The following is a 22657-nucleotide window of genomic DNA, read 5'->3' as shown; positions in this document are numbered from 1 at the left end:
CAGCCCCAAAGCCAGCTGATTGGCTGAGCAGGCCCGGCCCTGCGGGAGGCGCGGCTGGGGAGAACCAGCGGCAGCAGCGAGGCACACAGCTCTCCGAGCCCCTGAACCCCCGCCAGGCTCCTCCTGTGCGGGCTGCCACGTGACAAGGCTGTGCTGGCCACATAGCCCCATAGGACGGCGGTCACCGGTACGGAGCGGGGGAGGGGCGGGATGGGTGCGCGGGGAAGCTGGTCCGCGCTGGGGATGTGGGAGGAGGGCTGGCAGGAAAGAAGCAAGAAGACACCCCTGTAGGAAAAGCAACAGGGCCCGGACCGAAAGGCTCTAAGTTCCCCTCTTCCCTGAGCCTGCCCTTGCTCCAAAGTTTTCCTTCATTCCTAAACATTTCGGACACAAATAGAAACAAACATCACAAATAGCAAAAACGACTTTTTTTTTTTTTTTTTTTTAATTGCGGTAGCTTGTGGGTGCCCGGGTCGTATGCAGAAGAATGGCAGGGTTGTCAGCTCTGGGGGCCATTACTGTGATCCTCTGGCTGTACCCAAGGGACAGCCCGGGTGCCAGGGGCAGGTGTTCACTGGGCTGGCACAGGCTGGGGGGTCTCCTGCACACTCTCAGCAGGACCCTCCAACCCGTTCTGCTCTGCCCCTGGCTCTGGGTGCTCCAGAGCCTGCCGGGTGTCAGCCTGCCACAGCTGCACCAGGTCCGTGGGGGTCTTTCCTGCCTGGGGGAACCAAGAGGAGATGCCGTCACTGTTCAGAAGTTTGTACCAGGAGGCGCCCTCATCTAAACCAGGGCTTCCAACTGGACGCGCTTGGCAGTGTCTAGAGGTGGCTTTGGTTGTCACCATCAGGGGAGCGGAAACTACTGGCATATGGTGCACAGAGGTCAGGGATGCTGCTTTAAAAGCCTCCAATACGCAGGACAGTCCCCACAACAAGGAATTATCCAGCCCCACTTACCAATAATGTTGTGGTTGAGAAGCCCTCATCTACTTCCTCCCCACATCGTCCTGACTTTCCCATTATCTCCTTAGCCTTTCTTGAGGCAGGGGGACCTTCCCATTCCCCCCTCTTTTGCTATTGCACTGGGCCCCAAAGAAGAGCTTGGGCTAGGGGATATAGGACCCTCGGAGAACTCCAGGCCCGCCAGGCCAACACAGTGTGCTAGCAGTGGTTGCGCCAACCAAGTGCTTAGTTAGGTTCCTTCTAGCTCTGTCCCTCCATGATTTTGGCCTCCCTGGGTCTGGACATTAGGACTTCCTTGCATCTTTTGGGAGGGGGCTTTGGGAAGTCCTCTTACTGCCCCTCCTGTCCGTTTCTCTGCACTTGCACTCTAGACAGAGGCAAGCATAAGAGCGAGTTGGGAAGGTGGGTGGTCCCCAAATCTCCAGGGGCCCAAAGAGAGCTTCCACTGTGAGGGTGCTCCAAGGGCAGGCTGAGTCTTGCTTGGCTCTGTATTTCCTCCAAGTTCTTGGCACAGAGGCTGGGGGAGTCGTGCACACTGATTACTGAATCTGGGAAGGAATGAACTTACCAGGTTCTTGGTCATCATGTCAGCCCCATGCAGAAGCAGCAATTTGATGATTTTGTAGCGGTTGAGCCTCACAGCATCGTGCAGGGCACTGTCCCCTTCCTAGAGCCAGTGTGATACTCAGTGTGGCCCATGGGGGCGTGTGGGAGCCCTCAGGCTGCCTGCACCCCCTTGGGGTGGCTGAGCAGAAGGGAAGCTGGACACTCACTCTGTCTTTGGCATTGATGTCCATGCCCAGGGACAGAAAGTGCTGCACAATCTCCACCTGCCCCGTCCGGACTGCCACATGCAGGGGGGTACTCAGCAGCTGGGTGGGGAGGAAACAGGAACTGCTAGCTGAAGGAGCCTGGACTGTGGTGCCTCCGGGAAGGGAGGCTGTCCTAATTCCAGCCTAGTCCCTTCCCTGAGTCGTAGTGTCAAGACCTGAGTCCTGGAGGGGCTGGGAATGCTACAGTTTCCACCATCTTATCCAATGGTTTAACTCTGAAGTATTTCATGCCGTCTTCTCTGGGAAGCCTTCTATGGTTCCTCTCTCACCCAGCTGTGAGCAACTGCTTACTCCTCTGCCCTTCTTTTAATAATTATAATAGATGTGGGGTACCTGGGTGGCTCAGTCGGTAGAGCATGCAACTCCTGATCTCGGGGTTGTAGGTTTGAGCCCAATGTTGAGTACAGAGATTACTTTAAAAAAATCTTGGGGTCACCTGGGTGGCTCAGTGGGTTGAGCATCTGACTCTTGATTTCAGCTCAGGTCATGATCTCACGGTTTGTGGGATGGAGCCCTGCGTTGGGCTCTGTCCTGATGGTGTGGAGTCTGCTTGGGAATCTCTCTCTCCCTCTCTCTCTCTCTCTGCCCCTTCCTGGCTCTCTCTCTCAAAATAAATAAACTTAAAAAAAAAAAAAAAAAGACGCTCCAAATTGTTAAAAAAAATAAATAATTATACTAGATGCCATTTACTGAGGGATGACCATGTATTAGGCATGGCAGAAGCTTACAAAACATCAGCCTTATGCTGAATAAATAATTTACATACACTTTCACGTCTAATTATATAATAATTCTGTAAAACATTTGACAGATAATAACATAGGCTCAGAGGCTGTCTTGAACCTATCTGTCACTTGTTCAAGGATATACACAAAGGAATGAATAAACAGAAAAATGGTGGGTGAACAGATGAATAAATGAATGGATGGATGGACAGATAAATAAAGGATGATAAAGAATTGCATGGATGAACACATCCTGCATCTTTTGAGTGATCCCAAAGCCCCCCGATAGTGGATTTCTTCTCTTCTCTCCTGCCCTTCTGCTCCCACCCCCAGATGGTGGTCCCCAAGGACCTACAGTTGATGGCAAGGACCCCTCCCTGGGCTCTGCAGCCCCTCTAGAAACCAGACTAGCTCACTACCCTCCTGCCCTACTGGGCTTTTCTGTTCTCTGCTTCTTGCCCTCCCCCTCCAGCTACCCTAATATCTGTGAGCATTATTGCCCCACCTTATCTCTTATGTTGGTGTCTCCTCCTCGGCTTTGCAGGAGTTTTACCACCTCCAAGTGGCCCCCACGGCAGGCCCAATGCATGGCCGTGCAGTCCAGCTAGAAGGGAAAGATGGGGCTTTAGGGAAGAAAGGAGCCTAGCAGAAAGGACCCCAGCCAAGAGGGTGGGAGGAATCGAGGGAAAGAGGGCAGGGAAGGGGCTGGGGCATGCCTATGCCTGGGCTATGGACCAAGCAGAGCAGGAGAACCCTCAGGTCCATGCCAAATTAACGAAGGGTGGCCCCAGGTCATACAATCTGCTAGAGATGAGGCCTGGCCCCTGAGGAAGCAAGAGTGTCTTCCAGGTTGGCACAGATTTATGGGAAGAGGGGGTCTGTTGGTGCTGGGCCTACCTCCTACCTCCCGCCCAATACCTGCTCTATGGCTCACCCGATCCTGGAAGTCCACAGTAGCCCCACTCTCCAGAAGCTTCTCCAGGATCTCCATGTGGCCTTCCAGGGAAGCTCGATGCAATGCTGTCCGGCGGAACTGTCCCCAGAGAGACTGTCAGGGCCTGATCTCTGGCCCCAAGCTAAGACCCAGGACTTAACCCTGTTCGATTCTGACCCCTAGGCTCGGTCCCCCTATCTTCCATGTCCTGCCATGTCCTGCCTTTCATGTTCTATCTAGACCAGCTGCGGAGCCCTCTAATGCCCTGGGAACCCTGACCTTCTCAATGTGCCCTCTCCCAAGCATGTCACGCTGGGCCTTGGCACAGGCTGTTCCCTCTGCCAGGAATGCCTATTTTGCCCTCACTTCCTGTGAGTGCTTGATGAATTCTTGCTACTCCTTCAAGAGGCAAGGCAACTCAAGTGCCATCATCTTGAAACCTCTGGGCCAGAGCTGTGCCTTGGGTGACCCAGAGAACCTTCCATGGTGAGAGGGTGTTGAAAGGCAAGCCAAGCCTTACTAGACTCTGCTTCTCCTCAGTGCCTAGCCCAGGGTCAGAATGAGCAGGTGCACACAAATGACTGATCCAAAGAAGGAACGAGTTTCAGCAGTTTGCTCTGATCTTTGAAACACTCAAGCCATGGGGCATATCTTTCCATAGTCTAAAGATCTGGCTATACACCAGTCTCCCTCTACCCTCAACCCTGGTCTTCCCTTTTTTGCACACCCCCCTCCCCCCGCCCCAGCACCTGGTACAGTGCTCAGGGACAGGAGGTGCTTGGATAGACCGAGAGGATTCAGATTCCAGAGTCTAAAGAATGGAAAGGCCATGCAGTCTAAGCCCACAATGATACAGGCTGAAGGGAGTGACCATAAATTTGCTTAATCCTGGGATATGAGTGTGAAAGAGCACCGTACCAAGTGTGAAAGAGGCAGTTTTCAGGGAAAACAAAACGAAGTGTGATGGATGATGGAAATGTTTTGAAAATTGTTGTGATGATTGCACAACATGGTGGATGTAATTAATGCCTCTGAATTGTGCACTTAAAATGGCTAAAATGGGGGCGCTTGGGTGACTCAGTCAGTTAAGCGTCTGACTTCGGCTCAGGTCATGATCTCACATCTTGTGAGTTCGAGCCCTGTGTCGGGTTCTGTGCTGACAGCTCCAAGTCTGTAGCCTACTTCAGATTCTGTGTCTCCCTCTCTCTCTCTCTGCCCTTCCCCCATGCACACTCTGTCTCTCTCTCTCTCAAAAATAAACATTAAAAAAAATTAAAATGGCCATTTCATGCTATATGTATTCCACAATAAAATAAAAATAACTTTTAAAGGGAAGCATATTATATAATGCAACACAAAAATAATATAATTTCCTAGTATGTGCTTTATAGTTTTTTCCTTCATTCAATAATGACTTATTAAGGCATTAATCTGTTTGATCCCCATGACATGCTCTGAGGGAAATAGGCCATTTTATAGGGAAGGAAACTTAGGCATGGAGAGGTAATGAACCTAGCAATGGTCTCATAGCTAAGGTCCCGTACAGATGGGATCTGAGCCTCAAATTCTTCGTTTTGTCTTTTTAAATTTAACTCTATTCCTCTTTCTTCCCTAAAGGACCACCTGACATTTGTTTCCTTGGAGGTGGTTCAACTTGAAAAGGGCCTAAAGATTTAGATAAGTTCCCGCACGGGCAAGAGGACATCCCAAATCTTCTAAAGACCCCTTTCTAAAGGACACCCAATGCCTGTTCTCAAACAGGTCCACAAGTGGGAGGGGTGGGGGTGGCAGTTCTGAAAGGGAGTCAGGCACAGGTGCAGGTAGGACTATCACCTGATCACAGGTGTCCGGGGAACCCCCGTCGGCCAGGAATTTCTCAATGACCTTCATTTTCCCCTCCACTGCCGCTTTCAGGAATGTCTCCTGGTCCACAGGTCCAGTCTGGAAGGCATGAATCTAGTCGTGGAGGGCTGCTCTGTAGTGATCAGAGGCCCCCTGCCCACCCCCACCCCGCCCCTGACAACACAGGTGTTTCCCCCGCCCCAGGACCCTTACGATCTCCTCAGGCTCTGGAGGTGGCTCCTGGGGGCCAGTCAGTGCTTCCCGCTTTTTCTGCTTGCGTTTTTTCCGCAGCTCGATGAGGTTCTGGATCCCACCCACATCGATGATCTCCCGCCGAAGGTCTAGTGATGTCTTGCGCACACGCTCTTGACCCTGCATGGAGGGGGGTTCATCAACCCCCATGCCGGGGGCTTGGGGACCCTGAGCTGAGCTGGGGGAGGAGGATAGGGAGAGCTTCTCAAGGGAGAAAGAATCCAGGACTAGAAGAAGCAGATGAGACAGGGACACAGATGGCTCAGATCAGGGGACAAGGGGAGACTTGAGGGGACTGCGTAAGAGCTACCAGCTTCAAGGCTTCACGTAGGTGAAGGGTAGGATGAGAGAATCTCAGAGGCAATCCTTCGCCTAGGCCTTCTGAGTGGAGTATGAATCCTCAGCTTTCCTTCCATGCAGTTTCATTTGTGTGTGTGTGTGTGTGTGTGTGTGTGTGTGTGTTATGATAAAAGTAATACATGATTAATATTAAAAAGAAATACAGAAACATAAGAGGTATGAAGAGAAAGCCCTTCTCTCCCAGAGGTAAATTCTAGTATGGCTTGGTTGATGTCCTTCAGACAAGCATCCTATGGGATCATCCTCCACAATAGTGCTTGGGAGACTGTTTTTCTCTTACGAGCACGGAGATCTCTCCAATCCGCACACGCAGTCTCCCTGAGCCCCTTAACACCTGCATGGTGCCTGCGGTAGGGCCACTCAATAACTTGGGGCTTCCAAAATAAATTCCCTGGGATCTTGTACACATGCAGATTCTGACTCAGCAGGTCTGGGGTGGGGCTAAGATTCTTCATTGCTAACACGCTCCCAGGGGTGCTGAGATGCTGGTTCTCATACCACACTAGGAGCAGCAAAGCCCTAACTGCCTGTCCTGTCCCCTAAGCACAGAGGTTGGGTTCTCCTGACACTTACCTTAGCCTTTTGTAAGGCCAGACTCGGAGCCCTGTGGTGCTTCTCATCCTCCAACACCAGCATGTCCATGGGCAGCTTCTGCTGGGCCTTTCCTAGGAGTTTCTGGTGAGCCAAGGAAAGGACATGCTCCAGGACCTGCCCTCAGCAGGCCAGGGAGGCAGGGAGCCTCTCTCCCAACCCACTCCAAGGGCACCCTACGGACCTCCTCCTGTGTGACCCCAGATCCCTTCCGTGCCCCACTCCTGACTGGAGAGCCGCAGGCCAGAGCAGGACTCCCCATAATTCCCCAACCCAACCCTGACCCCAACCTCAGCTCAAACACCTGTCTACTGATGGTTGTGGGTCCTCAGCAAAACAAGTTTAAGGGTTACTGGAATGAGTTTTCATGAAATTAAATATATTCACTTTTTAAAGCACTGAGATGATGGTGATTTTACTTTGCTGGCATTAAAAATTCACTGTGGGGGTGCCTGGGTGGCTCAGTTGATTGAGCGTCTGACTTTAGCTCAGGTGGTGATCTCATGGTTCTTGAGTTCAAGCCCCACCTGGGGCTCTCTGCTGCCAGCACAGAGCCCGCTTCGGATCCTCTGTACCCGGCTCCGTCTGCCCCTCCCCCACAGGCGCTCGCTCGCTCTCTCTTAAAAATAAACATTAAAAAATTAAATTTTTCACATTGATGAAATAATTGTGGTAAGAGTTGATAGTTATTTTTTAAATAGATTCACATACCAATAAAAAATTTTGGCAACTCTCTGTTAGATACCAACTTTTTTTTTTTTTTTCCTCAGATTTTACCACTTCATGATATCCTGGAGCTGGAAACCTGCTGTTCTCAGGGAGTCTGAGGGATGGGAGTTACACCTTCACTTTTCACTAGCTTTCACTTTAAAGGGACTCTTAGCATTAACCTTATTCTCATTGTAATTATAGGGGTGAAACTCCTGCCAAGTCTCCTCACCATTTGTATCTTTGACTTGCCTGGACCACTTCCTCGTGGCCTCCTCCTGTTTTCAAGGAAACCACTTTTTGTGAAGTGCTGTACCGCTATCTCTGAAGGCCTGTGTGCCGGGAACATTCGCCTAGGTTAGAGGATGCTGAGTCCAGATGGGGAGGAATGGCCACCCTCACAGAGCTCTCAGCTGCCTTTTGCATTTGCCACTGAGCTCCGGTATTGTACTCCTCAAGAGCGGTTTTGGGCGCTGATTTCCCAGCTCTTCATTGGGGAGGTCCTGGTGCCCCCTGGCTTCTCCTTTCCGCGTTGGCTTTACATAGTTTGAGGTGTCCCGGCGCCGGCCTCCCCTGAAACACTGCATCTTCTTCCAGGAACGAGGGATGACCTCGGGCTGCGGCTACTACTGGTGGGGTCTGGCCGGGTCCCACCGTCAAGAGGGTGGGCTTGGGTCTGAATCATCTTGGTAACCCTAGTCCCTGTGACAGGGCCTAGCATATAGCAGGTACTCGGTGAATGTTTGGAGGATAAATGAATGAATAAGCAAGTGGATGATGACAGGTGGGCTCAGCAACTCTGTCCACCCCGAAGTCCTCAGTGATGACCTGACCCGATATGCTTCCCACAACAGAGCCCCAGCCGCAGCCTCCGGGCTCTCCTTCTCCTCCCACGCCAAGAAAGGGGTGCAGACTGCACAGAGGCTCCCCTTTGAGGACCTTGCTGGGCTGGGGCCTGGCGGGAACAACAACGGACTCCCATGCTCACCCTTGCCTTACCCCGACTCTACAGTCCCTTGCTTCAGATGTCTTTGTGGGCTGACATACAGTAAGTGCTCAGTAAATGTTTATTGAATTGGATGCTGGTTGGTGAAATACAACAGAACAAACTCCTACCTTACTTCATAGATGGTTTTACAGATCAAATGAAAGAAAGCCTGGACAGTGCTCAGCATGGTGCCTGGCACGTAGGAGGCACTTGGTGGGAAGGCGGGCTCTGTGGGTGCCCAGTGTCCTGACAGCCTGCTGCTATATTTGTTGGGTGAATGAATGGACGAAGGCTGCTCCGTGTCCCCTTGCTGAAGGTCTCTGTGTCCAGCGGCAGCCCTCCAGAAATGGCATGACTCACCTGCCTGGCGCCGGGGGAGAAGCGGCATTCCTGGAGATCCAGGGGTGCCCCAGCCAGGACTCGGCAGCGGGTTTAGCCCAAGCCCTTCCCCCACAAACTTGCCACCCTTGCCCCTCGTCTCATCTCTTCTTCCAGCAGAGTCCTGGTCCTTCCCTCTTCCTCACCCCCCTTCAGTCGCTCCTGTTTTGAACCAAGCCTACCTCTGAACTGATTGATCTCCTCCCTCCCATTCCTGTTAGGGCCAGTCTTTCCCCTCCAACATGTCCTTCTCAGGCTGTCAGAGCTGCCTTCCTAAAATAGGTCAGATGGTGCCCCTTGCCCTCCCTCAGCAACACTTAGTGGCTCCCCACTGCCCAAAGAATAAATATCTTTCCCAGGGCCCCCTCTGGTTTGTGCCCAGCCTTAACCCCTTCCTACTACCAGACTTTCTCAGGACAGTCCCACTGTCACTCACCTGAGCTTCAGTGCCTGTCTTTTCCTAAGCCTGAATTTCCTCCCCTCCTGATCTCTGCTCATGAGCCTTGAAGGCCCCACTCAAATGCCATCCTGCCCCTAAGAGTTCTTGAGCACCCATGGTCAGAACGACTCACCCACCTTTTGTGCTCTTTCACTTCTGACTGAACACCCCTATTTCACCGTGTCTACACTCTGCCTGTTTCTTTTTTTTTTAAGTAGGCTCCCTGCCCAGCGTGGAGCTCAACATGGGGCTTGAACTCACACCCCTGAAATCAAGACCCGAGCTGGGATCAAGTCGGACACCTAAGCAACATGAGCCACTCAGGCGCCCTAACTGCCTGTTTCTTAGTGGACTGTGCGCCTGATGGATGTTGGCTAAAATGAATGTGGGCTTAGTAAGGAGGCACGGGCTGGCCTCACTGATTCTCTTATTCCTCCCAACACCTGGCACTTGGCAGAGCACTCTTAAGTCGAGAATTAGTTTAAATGGAATGAAGAGGAGACAAGCCTGCACCCTCCTCCCGGCCCCCCCCCCCCACCAACTTCTTTATCCCAGAGAAAATGGAATTGCCCAGAGCCACATGCTCCACAGGCCTCCCCAGGTGGGGCTGGTACTCCTGGGAAAACCCGTGCTTCCTTTCCCAGCACCCTTCCTCGCTCTGCTCCCAGTCTCTATTCTGTAGGGACCAAACGCTGGAGTCTCTCCCATCCCAGCCTCCCACCCAGCAGCTGTGGGAGATCTCCGGGCCCCACACTCCCACATTCCCAGACAGCATCTCAGCTGTCCCGCTCTGTGCAGCCCGGACCACCTCCTCGAGGCCTAGGTGTGTGGCAGGGTCTCGGGAACCCCGCGTGGCTCACCCACCCTGTGGTCTCTCAGTTCTTGGGGTTGAAGCCTCAGTCACCCACGGCTAGCAACCTCCTCCACCAGGAGCCCACTGAGGCTGGAGTGGAGCCATTGGGCCGCTGGGGACACCTGCCCTCCTTCCCACTACAGATGTGGTGGCCCTTGACAGTAGAGCTGGATCTCCTTAGAACCCCTTGGGTCCCCACACCTGTGCCTGTACCTCATTCTCCTCCTCCTGTGCCAGCCGCTCCTCGATAAGCGCTGTGGCCCTCTTCACCGCCTCAGAGCCCTCCTCAGAGCCCTCCATAGTGCCGTCTATAACCAGCCTCTGCAAGCCACAGGGCCTCAGGGGCTTTATAAGCCAGGGTACCCCCCCCCCCCCCCCTGGGCGCCTTTGCCATGAGCTCACCGGCCCAATTCTCCACCTGCCTCCCCCACCTGTCACCTTCACCCCGGGCAGCCCCAGGGAGCTGGGGGAGGCAGGGACAGTTTGCCCCCCCCCCACCCCCTTGCCTATTAGAGCTGAAGGACCCAGCACCCCAAGAGCGGGGCTGCAGGAAGGAGCCTGCCCAGCCTCTGTCCTAAGTGCTTGGGTAGAGCTGAGCCTTAGCCAGGACAGCTGGGAGGCACAAAGAACCCGCTGGCTTGCCCCTAACCTTGATGGCAGTGCCACCTGCTGGATGCCTGGAAACTGCCCAGCCAGTACCAGTGAGGGCAACTGAAAGCCAACGGTGTGGACCCAATACAGGCCTGGGTCCCCAGCTGTCATGAACAGGCCCTGCTTGCCCTGGGGTGAGGCAAACTCTGTTATGTCTGGGCTGGAGTGTCAAGGCGATGGGCAGGAGTGAGAGCAGATGCCTCCCCCTTCGCCTGCGGCTCAAGCAGGCCTTTGCCTCTTTGGGGCCCCACAGCGCCCCCTAGCGAGACATCACTGTACGTGGCTGCATGTCCATTAGCTTCGGACAAACTTTGACCCATCTGTCTGTCTCAGGAGGCCTCTGCAAAACTGAAAAAGTCTTGCTTCAAGAGGGGTTTCAGGAAGCCACCCGAAAAGGGCCAGAGTACAGTGCCAAGCCCAGTTGACGAGGACACCATTTCCTCCCAGTTTTGTCAGGCCACCCTGACCGAGGTCCAGCCATGCTCGCTGAGAAGGAAAACTGTCAGTGGAGAAAAAGCAGACCTGAACTTGCTCAGCTCCATACCTAGAACTGTGGGAGTGAGCCCCGGGTCGTCCTGACCCAGGATTAACCTGCCAGTGAGCCACAGACGCCACAGGTTCTGTAACGCTCAAGCGTCCTGCCCTTAGCTAAGCCACCTGATCAAAGGTCCCCCTCCGACTAGATGCACACTTTTCCTGAAGGAAGGACAGGCACTGGCTGCTTTTCCTCTCTGGTTCCCTTGCTGGCAAGCTGACAAATGCTCATAACCTAAATTGGTCAGAGATTTTTCTTTTCCATTGCCGAGGGCGCAGTGCAGCAGCCCTAGGATTTTCGCACACACCTCAGTCCTGGGGGGCTGGCCGAGGGGCTGGGGCGGGCAGCTGGCACCCTCCCGTGTGCCACGGGAGCAGACCCGCGGATTACTAACGCCGCCTTCCTGAGATGCTGCCTCTGCTTCCAAAGCACTTTCACATCCATTATCCCATTTAATCCTCCCAGCAACTGAAGAAGAGGCGAGGCAGGCGGCATCGTCTCTACTTTAAAGATAAGCAGAGTGGGCTCAGCAGTGAAGTGGTTTTTCCCAAGGACCCGTGAGAACACAGGGCCTGGAACACTAGTGATTCGAGGCTCCTGCAGTCTCTGCTGTGGACAGAGCAGCCGGGGAGGCCTTACACCCACCTGCTCCCACACCAGAACTGGCTCCGGGGCTCCACGGAGCTGCCAGAGAACCGGAGTCAAAGCTAGGCAAGAGGGAAGGAAGGAGCAAAAGGCTTTATTGATAAATATGCAGATATGTCTGTACACAGGGACCTGTTATGGGCCACGACCAGGCTGCAGACCCCCCACCGCTTGGGTTACAGCCAGGAGATGGCCCTGTGCAGACCCCCGCCACGACAGCACAGCCTTCCGGCCGCCAGCCTGCCCCATCTCTGCCAATTGTGCCGGGGGGGCAGGGAGAGGCAGAGGCCGGCCTCGGGCTCCCTGCCCCTGGGGCTCACAAGCCATCCCCTCCCCTCCAGGGGATTGGCACCGGGCCCAGGGCAGAGTCAGGGAGTGGGGGCAGGGGAAGGGGACAGCAGCTGCTTCAGACCCTGAGCGGAAAACCGGAGTGAGCACAGCCGGCAGCACCAGACGACGGATCTGGGCTCCAGGCGCCTCCGGGCTGGCCCTTGTGGCTCGAACCTGCTGCGGGAGAGAGGCAGGGTGGAACACCCCAGTTTGCCCTTCCTCTGACAAGGTTGGCAAAGCCTGTGTGAGGCAGCACTGCTTCCTGGGTGTGGGGCGCTGGTGGCCCACGGTGCCCCTGGGAGGCAGGGTCCCTTCACGGCTTGCCCAGCAGCCATCCGGCGGGAGGCGCCCTTGAGGAAAGTAACAGCACTTGGAGGCAGCAGCAGGGTGGGGGGACCTGGTGCCCAGCCGGGAGGCCTCTCAGCCCCGCGGAGGCCTCCTCGGCCTCTCCTCCCAGGGTCCGTGGGCTCATCAGTCCTGGGGTGGTGGGGGCTGGTTGATGATGACCTGGATGACAAAATCTTTCTGGATCTTGGTTTCCTGGAGTCGCGTGCGGTCTGTGAGCAGCTTCCCAGAGAAGAACCACCGCTGCCAGGACGGCTCGATGCCCTCCTGGGTGTGCAGTTGCCTCTTGAGCTGCCCCACTGTGTCGGGCAGGCTGGCGCTGAGCCTCACGTCCTTGCCTGTGGAGAGGCGCACCTTTAATGGGAACTCGCGGCGCACGCTGGGCGTGGGCTCGGGGGGCTCCAGGCTCTCCTCCTCAGTGTGCTCCAGCAGCAGGTTCACAGGCGGCGACAGGCAGTAGATGGGCAGCTGGTAGCGATTGCCCAGCTCGTCGTAGCATTCACAGAGGGTGCCTGTGGGAAAAGCAGGGCAATCAGAGTCTGCCGGGGAACCCCAAAATTCCTATGTCGAAGCCCTAACCCCCAATGCTACAGTATTTGAGGATGGGAGCCTATCTGGGAGTAATTAAGGTTGAATGAAGTCATACAGTGGTGCACTGATCCAACAGGATTAGTAGCTTTATAAGAGGCACTCAGGCATGCTGTCTCCCCACCACGTGAGGACATAGCAAGCAGATGGCCATCTACAAGCCAAGAAGAAGGCCCTCACCAAAACTCACATCAGCTGGCACCTAGATCTTGGGCTTCCCGGCCTCCAGAACGGTGAGACATGAATTTCTGTTGTTTAATAAGCTATCCAATCTGTGGTATTCTGTTGTAGCAGCCCGAGCAAACTAGTACACCTGTCATGGCCACCCCACAGTCCCTGAACCCTCCCCTACAGCCAAGTGTCCCTTGGACATACAGATGGGAGGAGTTCAAGGTACACTCGGGAAGATGTGGGCTGGCCTTCGGGCTCTACCAGGTACTAGCTTGTTCAGTTCTGGCAAGCTGCATCACTTTCCATGTTCTCATTCAACAACTCTCCCCTGCGTGTATGTGCTGGGTGCCGGGGTTATAAGGGGGAATGAAAAAGCACAGGTCTGCTCTTCATGGCTTATACCTTGGTGGGCCCCAGTTTCCTTCCTGGACTATGTATTGCACGTAGTAATATATTTACCGTGCCTTGAGCACCTAATGAGTGCTGGGACTGGACTAAAGGATGTTCCGTGTATCTTTCTGAGTCCTAACAACCATCCTATTAGGTGGGTATCCCCCTTCATAGTTATAAGTTCCTGAGACTTTAAATTTGAGAAGCTCCCTTCTCAGGAGCACACTACTAGAAACAAAGACATTTGTTAAAACCCACGTCTGTGACTCTAGAGTTCCACTGGTACCCTCTACTTTACATGGCTCCATAAGACTGTTAGGAACTTAAATGAGATAATACAGTAGAAGCTTCTTGCTCAGTACCGAGCACATAATAATGCCCAACACAGAAGGTTAGTACCTCAGATGTTCTGAGATCCCGAAGTACCTGAGCAACTCTATCTTGCTCCCATGACACTGCTTTGAGGTTTGTTGGTGCCTTTCTACCTCTTCATTAGACAAACAGGGACCCATGCTCAGTAAGGGTTGCCTGAATGGACAAGCAAATAGCCACCCTGGCCACCTAGAAGCTCGGAGAAAAACTCCCGATGTGTGGCTGGCCACCGGCTCTCCTCCACCCTGAGCAGCCTGGTGGCCCCCACTCCAGCGGGGATAAAGCCCGGCCCTGCTCGCTCACCATGAGGCAGGGTGATGCTGGCTCCGTCCAGGATGGCCTGAGCCAGCTCATGGTCATTGGCCTCGGCTGCATAGGCGGCGGCCTTGAGGGCGTCCCAGATCTCCTTGCGGCCCTCGAAGGCAGGTGCTGTGTCCCAGAACTCGTCCCGTTTGCTCCGCAGCTGCCCATCGGTCATGGGGTAGTCACTCTTCCACTTCAGCCGCTCTTTCTTCAGGGGCTCGTTGCGCCCTGGGCAGGACAGAAGGGACAGGCTGAGCACCTCCAAAGCCAGGCTGCGGCCAGCCCTCTCGCCCACCCCTCACCCGTCAGCAATCTCCCAACCCTCCGCAGCAGTGGCTCCTGAGCACCAGGGCCGTTTCCCACCATCAGGGAAGAGTCTGGAAACCGCACACGCCCAACCTGGGGATGTAAACTATTTTTGTCAGCAGAACATACAGTGCCTGCTATTGTTGTTTTCAGTAACTGTACCCTTTGATTATAAAGGAGTACATGTTTGGAATTTTAAAAAATCTGTAAAGAATGTTGATGTGTGATAATAAAAACTGCTCTCATTTATGGAGCCAGTTTGTGCCAGATCACAGGGCAGGCCCTTTAGTCCCACTGTTCATCTGATCCTCAAAACCCAGCAGAGGGGGAAAAGACCCAGAGAGCCTATCGTCTGCCTGAGGCCACACAAATACCGATTTAACACAAAACTTTCGTTTTTTTTAAATTTATTTTTTAAATTTTTTGGAGAGAGAGAGCACACGTGTGTGTGCACACAAATAGGGAGGGGGAGGGGAGAGGGAGAGAGAGAGAGAGAGAGAGAGGGAGAGAGAATCCCACACAGGTTCCATGGAGCCTTACGTGGGGCTCTATCCCACAACCATGAGATCAGGACCTGAGCTGAAATTAAGAGTCGGACACTTAACCGACTGAGTCACCCAGGCGGCCAACACAAGGCTTTCTGATCGCTGAGGCCACCTTCTCACTGCCGTCTGTACCTTGCTGCCGCTGGGGAAAAAAAATTACTCGACTTCCACTATTCAGAAATAACCACTGTGGACACCTAAACGTATTTCCTTTTCCCCATTTTTCTCAACACAGTTGCGTGCATGTTATTAAATTTCGTTTTTATATTCGTTGTTATGGAAAGGACCTAACAGTTGTTTATGCCAATATACTTTACATTACACTTAAATACTGTCAACATATACTCCCATGATTAAAAATGATAAACTGCAATGTCTTGTTATTAATGTTCTAGCATACAGTTACAAAAAGCGTATTTTTTTTTTTAAAACCATAACCAACCAACCAAAAATCCCCCTGCAGCATCTGAAGAAGAAAACAGTTCTGTTAAGTGTCATTTTTCTTGTTACCTAGGCCCAAGTGACTTCCAAGACAAGTCAAGACTGTGGGCAGAACCATCTCTCAGAGGCTTTGGGAGCCTCAGTCATCTCAAAGCTGAAGGCAGAATAATCCACAGGAAGAAGGTCTCAATCACTCAGCTCCCTCGATAAAACTCAGATCCTACAGGAGAGGCACAGAACCAGAGCTGGGGTCTGCCCCCAGGCCACCCCCTCGAGCTGGGGCAAGAGAGGGCTCCTCGGGGGAAGACCATGCCATCCACTCCCTACCAATTGTGTGAAAGAACCCCATGCGAGCACTGTATTTATATATATTATCCTGGTTCAGCTTCACAATAGCCTGAGGCGCTAGGTGTTCATAGCTATTTCACAGATGATGGGACAGGCAGAGAGATCAAATGACTTGCCTGAGGTCACACAGTAAGTGACAGAGTGAGGATTCCACCTCAGGTCAGACTGAATCCACAAACGGCCCTCCTGCGGGTTTGCCGGCTACCAGCTACCAGCACAGATAGAAAACTCTGAAAGCCAGACATTTACTTTAAAGTGCTCCTGGGTTAGCAGAAGGAAATGCAAATCCTTTGTGGGAAAACAACTTTAAGCCAGGCCTCAAAGAATTCCCAGGATAAAGGTCCAAGGAAAATAAATGACAAGGTCATAGTGGTTTTTGTTGTGTCATTTTTAAAACTCACAACATACAAGACAACAAGGCAATATTAGCCGTGTTAGCACAAACAGTAGATGGAAGAATCAGATAGACAAAGATTTCAGATATGGGATTTATCAGACACAGACTATGAAATACCAAGTTTAAGAAATAAGTGAGTCTTGAGACGCATGGGTGACTCAGTTGGTTAAGCGTCTGACTCTTGATTTCGGCTCAGGTCATGATCTCACAGTACCAAGAGTTCGAGCCCTGCTTCAGGCTCTGCACTGACCGTGGGGAACCTGCTTGGGATTCTGCCTTTCTCTCTGCCTGCCCCCCCCCCCGACCCTGCCCCCCAACTCATGCTCCCCGTCTCTCTCAAAATAAATAAATAAATAAATAAATAAATAAATAAATAAATAAGTGAGTCTTAAAAATATGAACAGGGAAAAAGAGATTATAAAGAATGACCAAGAGGAAATTAAAAGAACCATACAGGACTTCTAGAACTGAAAAACATAATACTTGAAATTTACATGGTCTAACATTTATTTTTAAATATTAAAAAAAATTTTTTTTAAGGTCCACTTATTTTTGAGAGAGAAATAGAGCATGAGTGAGGGAAGGGCAGAGAGAGAGGGAGACACAGAATCCAATGCAGGCTCCAGGCTCCGAGCTGTCAGCACAGGGCTGGATGCTGGGCTTGAACTCACGGACTGTGAGATCATGACCTGAGCCAAAGTCGGATACTTAACTGACTGAGCCACACGCACGCCCCCATGGTCTAATATTTTAAATCAGAATTTCCAGAAGGATACAACAGGAAGAATGGGGATGAAACAATATTCAAAGAGATCATAAAAATGTCCATTTTCCTCTAAACTGGAGGAAATTCCTCACTGGGAATTCCTAACTGGGAGGGGTTCCCCCACCCCCCCGCCCCAAAGGAACTTGGCAAGCGGATTCTAAAGTTTATATAGAAAAACAAAGCCACCGCTAGAGTAGACTGAGGCGAGAACCTGCACTACCATTACCAACACTAATTATAAAACTATAGTGGGTGCAGGACTGGAACAGGGACAGACAAATGGGCCAACAGGATAGAATAGAGAGCCCAGAAATAGACCCAGGCATATACAGAAACATGATTAAGATGAGAAGGAACATTGCAGATGGGGTGTGTGTAAGATGGATGTGAAATAAATCTATATATTGCTTTCTGCTCCTGGTTTCTGATAATATTTGGTCTTTCACCTGGCTCCTAATATACAGCTCCAAAAGCTTTATAATGTCCTGAGTGATAGGAATGTCTGATATAGAGCTCCTAAATCCCTTAGAATTTCCTGGGTAATACAAGTGTCTTTTGTTCTAATGAGGCAGCTCTTGGTAAGCTCCATGAAAAGCTTGGAACTTGAAGCCCTGCTTCCACATTCTCCGGTGAGGGGAGAGGGGCTATAAATTGAGTTAATAATTGGCCACACCTGTGATGAAGCCTCCACAAAACCCCCAAAAGTATGGGGTTTGGAGAGCTTCCAGACTGGTAAACACATCCATGTGCTGGAAGCATGGTAGACCCCCAGTCTGGAACAAAAGTTCCTATGCTCAGGACATTTCCCGACCTCCCCTCATGTATCTCTATCTGTTTATTCAGTTGTATCCTTTCAAATGTCCTTTGTAATAAATCAGCAGTACTAAGTAAACTGTTTTCCTGGGTTCTGTGAGCCGCTCTAGCAAATTCTTGAACACAGGGAGAGGGTCTTGGGAACCTCTGATTTGCAGTCAAGATGGGCATAAGTTGTGGGTAACCTGGGGACCCACTACTTACTGAAGCTGGGGGCAGTCTTTTGGGATTGATCCCTCATCCTGTGAGGTCTGCACCAACTCTGGGTAGTGTCACAATTGAATAGAACAGTAGGACGTGAGTTGGTGTCCACAGAGAACTGGAGAATTTCTTGGTGTGGGAAAAACACCCACAAAACTGGCATCAGAAGTACTCTACGTGAGTAGAGGAGAAATGCAGGTGATTTTTCTTTACAATGAACTACTGATAAACGGTGTTAGGACTACAGGTTCTCCATACAGGAAACGATGAGACAGAATCCCTACCTCACACCATCCACAGACATCAAAACCGGATCAATCAGAGGCTTCAGTGTGAAAGAGAAAGGAGGCACTGGAGAGACAGGTTACAGTTTTGTCCAAACATTATTTGTGGAAGTTTGGCCCAGAGTTGTTTTAGCCTGGATCAAAGAAATAGCTCTGCTTCATGATTTCTGACCCCTTCTCTCTCTAGTCCTTTAGCAAGAACTTTGATCAACCAGGATTCACAGTCATGCAGTGACACCCTGGGGTGTGGGACCTCTGGGGTGTGGGACTTCTGACCCTCTACTTGGTGACATGATTGTCTTTTTAACTTCTTGAGCCAATTTTTACAATTTTCCTATCTCCTTCCTCTTTGCCAGATGTCACTCCTTACTGGTCTCCATCTACCTGTGGCTCCTATGGGTCCAAGTCAGGTCCAGTTAACGAGCTCCTAATCTGCCAAGGGTTGAGAAAGCTTTTCAGTACTTTCAAAATCGAGAGCATCTGGTTCTAAGAAAGAGGCTTCCTAAAGAAGAAAGTGACTAGGCTCCAGGACATCTGTTGTTCCCGCTCAGATGCCCTTCCCCCCCCCCCCCCAATCAAATGGTCAGGTTTTGGCTCTTTTCCTGACAACTGAGTTTGCTGGACTGGTGATACCAGGACACCTGAAGTATTACTGTGTACACATGCCTTTCACTGTCTCCTTAAAATAAAAATAGTCCCGTGGCGTCCCCTTTCAAAGTGGTCACCTGAGGGATGCTTTGCTCACACACCTGGCTTTCAGAGTCCCCTCCCCTGCACACAGGCAGCAGAATGCTTTCCAACTATCATAGACCCACCCGCAGATGGACACGACGCAAGTGCGCATCTGCAACTGTTAATAGCACCTGCAGTCATCTGGGCTGCAACGATTTAAAAATTCCTCACCTTGTACGTTGGTTCTTTCAGGCTGAAAACACTAGAAAATATGAGAATGGGGTAGGGGGTGATGGTGGGAACAGGGAGCGTTGATGTAAGGAAAGGACAGCAGGAGCCAATAGTTGCCTTTGCATCTGTCATGGCACTTTGGAGCCAGTAGAGGGCAGCCACAGCACCTCTGGGCCAGGTGCTGGCTCCCTTCAACAGTGAGTCAAATACAGCATAAAAATACCCAGCAAAATTCTCCAGGCCCAAGGCAAGCATGGGTAAGAGACATGCCAAAATGTCTGGATCCCTACAATCTGATGCTTATAAATTTAGGCAAAGATACAGACAAAAACCTAAAAGGAAGCTTTTAACCCAAACATAAAAGCAAATTGATGATGAATATTTTTAATTTCAGTTACTTAAAAAAAAAACACGATGTTTTATAGTCAGTTGAGTCAAAAACACTGGGCAGTAGACAGGGTGTGAACACTCTCATATGCTACACAAATTGGTATAAACTTTCTGGAGGGCATTTGGTATGGTACCAAAAAACTCAAAAATGTGCCTCCTTTTGGCTCAGATATTTGGTTTCTAAGAATGTATGCTAAGAAAATAATTACAAGTGTGTGGCGAAGGTTTATCCACGGAGCCGTTTCACTTGACACAGTTTTAAACAGGGAAAGTTCAAAACAAGCTCAATGCACGCCAGCAGGAGAAAGGCTAAAGAAAACCTGCGCATTCTGTAGCAGCCACTCTGTGATGCTGAGTAATGTGGAGAAGTGTCCACAAAACAGCGAAAAAAGTTTACAGAACAGCAAGTGCTCTATGCTCCAGCTTTTGCTTCTAAAAAAGAGTATGAGAAATTATGTATATTAAAAAGAATGGAAGGATTTACACCAAAATGTTAACAGTAGTTCTAGCTGATTGGCATAGTGAAAAAGAATTTTTTTTTTGCTTCTATCTTCCAAGTTTTCCACAACAGGCATTTATGAGTTTGGTGATAATAATACAGTGGAAGGTGTTAACAAAGAAAAAAGGTATGTAAAGTTCCAGGGAGCAGCCACAGAAAAGTAGGAAGAGTCTGGGAAGTTGAGTGAGGGGTTTTGGTGGTGGTGGTGGGGGGGGGGGGGGGCGGGTGAGAAGCTGGAAAGCCCAAGGGCCACAGCCTCTAGGATTTCCGTTATTGGTGACTCTGGGCAATTCTGTCTAGGGGCCGGGCGGGAGCTGCTGGTTTCCGCAATGGGACCATCTGGTGGCTTGTACTTCTGTCTCTACCTGTCCTAAATAAGCGCCAGATCAAAGACGGAGTCAAAGAAATGGTCCTTATCCTTAATGAAGTGGACAGAAGGGAGATTTAAGAAACAACAAAAGACCATTCTGTAGTATAGGTGCACACCTGCACGGGGAGGTCCAAACGCCCGTGAAAGCTGTGGGTTTCTGTGATTACAGTGCACGGGAACAGCAGAAGGTATCTGTGACTGAGCAGAGAGCGTGGGTTGCTGCGTACAGAGGCAAAGCTGGAATCTCAAAGGACTGTCCAACGTACCACCTGTGTTAGGATCTTCTCAGGTGCTGGTTAGAAAGGCAGACTCCAGGGCCCAACCTCAGACCCACTGAATCAGAATCCGAGCGGTTGGGATCAAGTACCTACTTGATTCCACTTGTAAACACAGCAAAACAGGAGTGGGAATGGCACCATCACATAAGTTAGTTCAGCGGATCACCCCTGAAGCTGCTGCTGAGGGCCGGTTTGGAGCAAAGAGGGAGGAGAGCAGCAGGGCACAATGTCTGGGTCGGAGGAGGATAATGACGGTGGACGCTGTGGTCTGGCCTGGGTAATGAATGGTGTCTGGCGATACCACCCCCAAGAGAGGGCACTGAAAAGAGTGGGAGAGAACACTAAAGGTCCTTTCCAGTTTGCCTGGAGCTGCTGTGTCTCCGAGCTCATGAGCGTTTGTGCACGCCCACCACCTGCTTCTCCCTGCTTAATTCAGAAGGACGACGCCAAAGAGGGGATTCTCGAGAACCTACAGAAGGAGGACAGGCCCAGGCTGCTTCCCTCTGAACACCCCAGGGCCTCACAGCACGCCTGGCCTGGTGCAGGGTCTCGGCAAGTGTCTGCCGAGTTGAAAATGGGAGCTGATGAACACCCAGTGAACAGGGTGGGGAGCCTGATGGAGGAATCACGGCTGAGAGCAGCTGTGGGCAGGCAGGGGAAGCAGGGGAAAGGTCTGCTTTCAGGAGAAGCTAGGCCCTTTGCTTCTTGGTATCATACCTCAAGAGGTCCTTATTGTGGCCTTGGGGATTGGTACAACAGAGCCACTGGGATGTGACACCAAGTCTGAGGCCAGCCAAGGGAACCAGAGATTTCCCAGGACAGTCAGTCCGCCCAAGCCAGGAGACGGCCCTATTTATACCTTCGACAATCCCCAAGCTCTATTTCCACACTCGGTTACCAAGCTCCATCCCCAGGCCCCGGACTCCAGGGATGAGGCCAACAGTGTCCTCCCCAGGAGTACTGATTATGTGACAAGTCTGGGCTTGCTCTGGCTGGTGTGAGAGATGAGGCTCCAGGCAGAAGGAGAAGGCAGGGACAAGGATCTCCCTGTCCCAACATCTTGGGCTGCAAGGGCCCTTTGGCCAGGATGCAGACTTGAATCTCTCCTTTTCCCCTCCCATCCTGGTAGTCACAGCTGGGAAGCTGGGGACTGGTAAGATGGGGCTCAAGTATGGCACCTGGCGGAGGGGTTAATAGGTCAGAAAGAACAGCAGGCCCCAGAAGAAGGATCAGCCCAGCCAGAGAAGGGTGCAGACAGGGGAAGGGGAGCCCAGGTAATCCCTTCAGGAAGCGCGGTATTTATAGTTAGACTTAGCCCAGGATGACCCTCAGAGCTGGGGTAACCTTCAAAGGGAAAGTGCTGCCAGCAGCTCTGCTAGCTGGGGCCTCCTCAGCCACGGGCCCTTCTTCCCCATTCATTCCCCCTGGGCCCAGCTCCAGGGTTCAGGGAGGGAAAGGGGTGGAGCCAGTTGCTAAGCGACAAGCCAGGCTTCCTAAACTGTATCACCACCCGGGCCCTGCAGGTCCCAGGTGGTCCTGGGCAGGGCTGAAGGAACCAAGGCTCCTCTGGGAGCCCTGTACCAGGCTCAGTGGCAATGCTCGAAGCCCAGGGCAATTGCAGTTCTCTGTGATGAGGCTGGTTGTCCCCCCTGGGGCTGGGCTCATCTCCAGTTCATCTTTGGGGTCCCAGGGCAGGCCCAGGGTCTGGCATCCAGCAGGTCTCAGTAACTGTTTACTCAGCAAGTGAGTGAATGAAGTGAGCAGGCACTTTAGGAAAAGTGGGGAGAGCTGGAGAGGGGAAGAGGCAAGATCAAAGTTGGGCAAGCAGATGGAGCTGTCTGGAAGGAATCCCTGTAAGCAAGAGAGTTAGTTAGGAAGAAAGGGGGCGGTAGAGGAGGGAGTCCAGAAGGGAACAAAC

General features: G+C 51.8%; 2 protein-coding genes and 1 long non-coding RNA gene across 6 annotated transcripts in view; 1 reads left to right on the top strand and 2 right to left on the bottom strand.

The window, feature by feature from the left end:
• The first annotated feature begins 13 nt into the window (after positions 1-13).
• Positions 14-11302, top strand: LOC121037070 (uncharacterized). 2 transcript variants are annotated; one of them, XR_005793597.1, is made up of 3 exons: positions 58-187; positions 7415-8258; positions 9231-11302. It is a non-coding gene; the product is annotated as an uncharacterized LOC121037070 (long non-coding RNA). The 2 variants fall into 2 exon arrangements; XR_005793596.1 differs by lacking the exon at positions 9231-11302 and having other exon boundaries at positions 14-187; positions 7415-8290.
• On the bottom strand, positions 424-10187 carry ANKRD2 (ankyrin repeat domain 2). Of its 2 annotated transcripts, none has more exons than XM_040486043.1 (9): positions 10082-10187; positions 6485-6586; positions 5513-5671; positions 5291-5413; positions 3458-3556; positions 3029-3127; positions 1739-1837; positions 1534-1632; positions 424-721 (listed from the first exon to the last, which is right to left on the bottom strand). In XM_040486043.1, the coding sequence occupies exons 1-9, from the start codon at positions 10166-10168 to the stop codon at positions 572-574; spliced, it is 1017 nt and encodes a 338-aa protein (XP_040341977.1). In that variant the 5' UTR covers positions 10169-10187; the 3' UTR covers positions 424-571. The 2 variants fall into 2 exon arrangements, with proteins under 2 accessions (XP_040341977.1, XP_040341978.1); XM_040486044.1 differs by having other exon boundaries at positions 426-721; positions 5291-5398.
• A 471-nt stretch (positions 11303-11773) lies between the features above and the next one.
• Positions 11774-22657, bottom strand: part of UBTD1 (ubiquitin domain containing 1) — a 53035-nt gene continuing 42151 nt past the window's right edge. For both annotated transcript variants that reach the window (XM_040486057.1, XM_040486058.1), the window contains exons 2-3: positions 14199-14426; positions 11774-12886 (exon numbers count right to left, since the gene is read on the bottom strand). In XM_040486057.1, the coding sequence (XP_040341991.1) occupies positions 12501-12886; positions 14199-14426 (614 nt within the window). In that variant the 3' untranslated portion in view covers positions 11774-12500. The remainder of the gene's footprint in view (positions 12887-14198; positions 14427-22657) is intronic.

Source organism: Herpailurus yagouaroundi, unplaced genomic scaffold, assembly GCF_014898765.1.
Source record: "Herpailurus yagouaroundi ecotype Mexico unplaced genomic scaffold, PumYag 163, whole genome shotgun sequence".
NCBI classification, from domain to species: domain Eukaryota; kingdom Metazoa; phylum Chordata; class Mammalia; order Carnivora; family Felidae; genus Herpailurus; species Herpailurus yagouaroundi.
This window is presented reverse-complemented; position numbering and strand designations above follow the sequence as displayed.

Excerpts from the sequence above, each read along its gene's own strand:
- ANKRD2 (XM_040486043.1), bottom strand. The coding sequence starts at position 10,168 with ATGGAGGGCTCTGAGGAGGGCTCTGAGGCGGTGAAGAGGGCCACAGCG. Across the intron at positions 5,414-5,512 it reads CTCCAGAGCCTGAGGAGATC|ATTCATGCCTTCCAGACTGG; the intron begins GTAAGGGTCCTG and ends CTCCACGACTAG. Across the intron at positions 3,557-5,290 it reads CCCCGGACACCTGTGATCAG|TTCCGCCGGACAGCATTGCA; the intron begins GTGATAGTCCTA and ends CTCTGGGGACAG.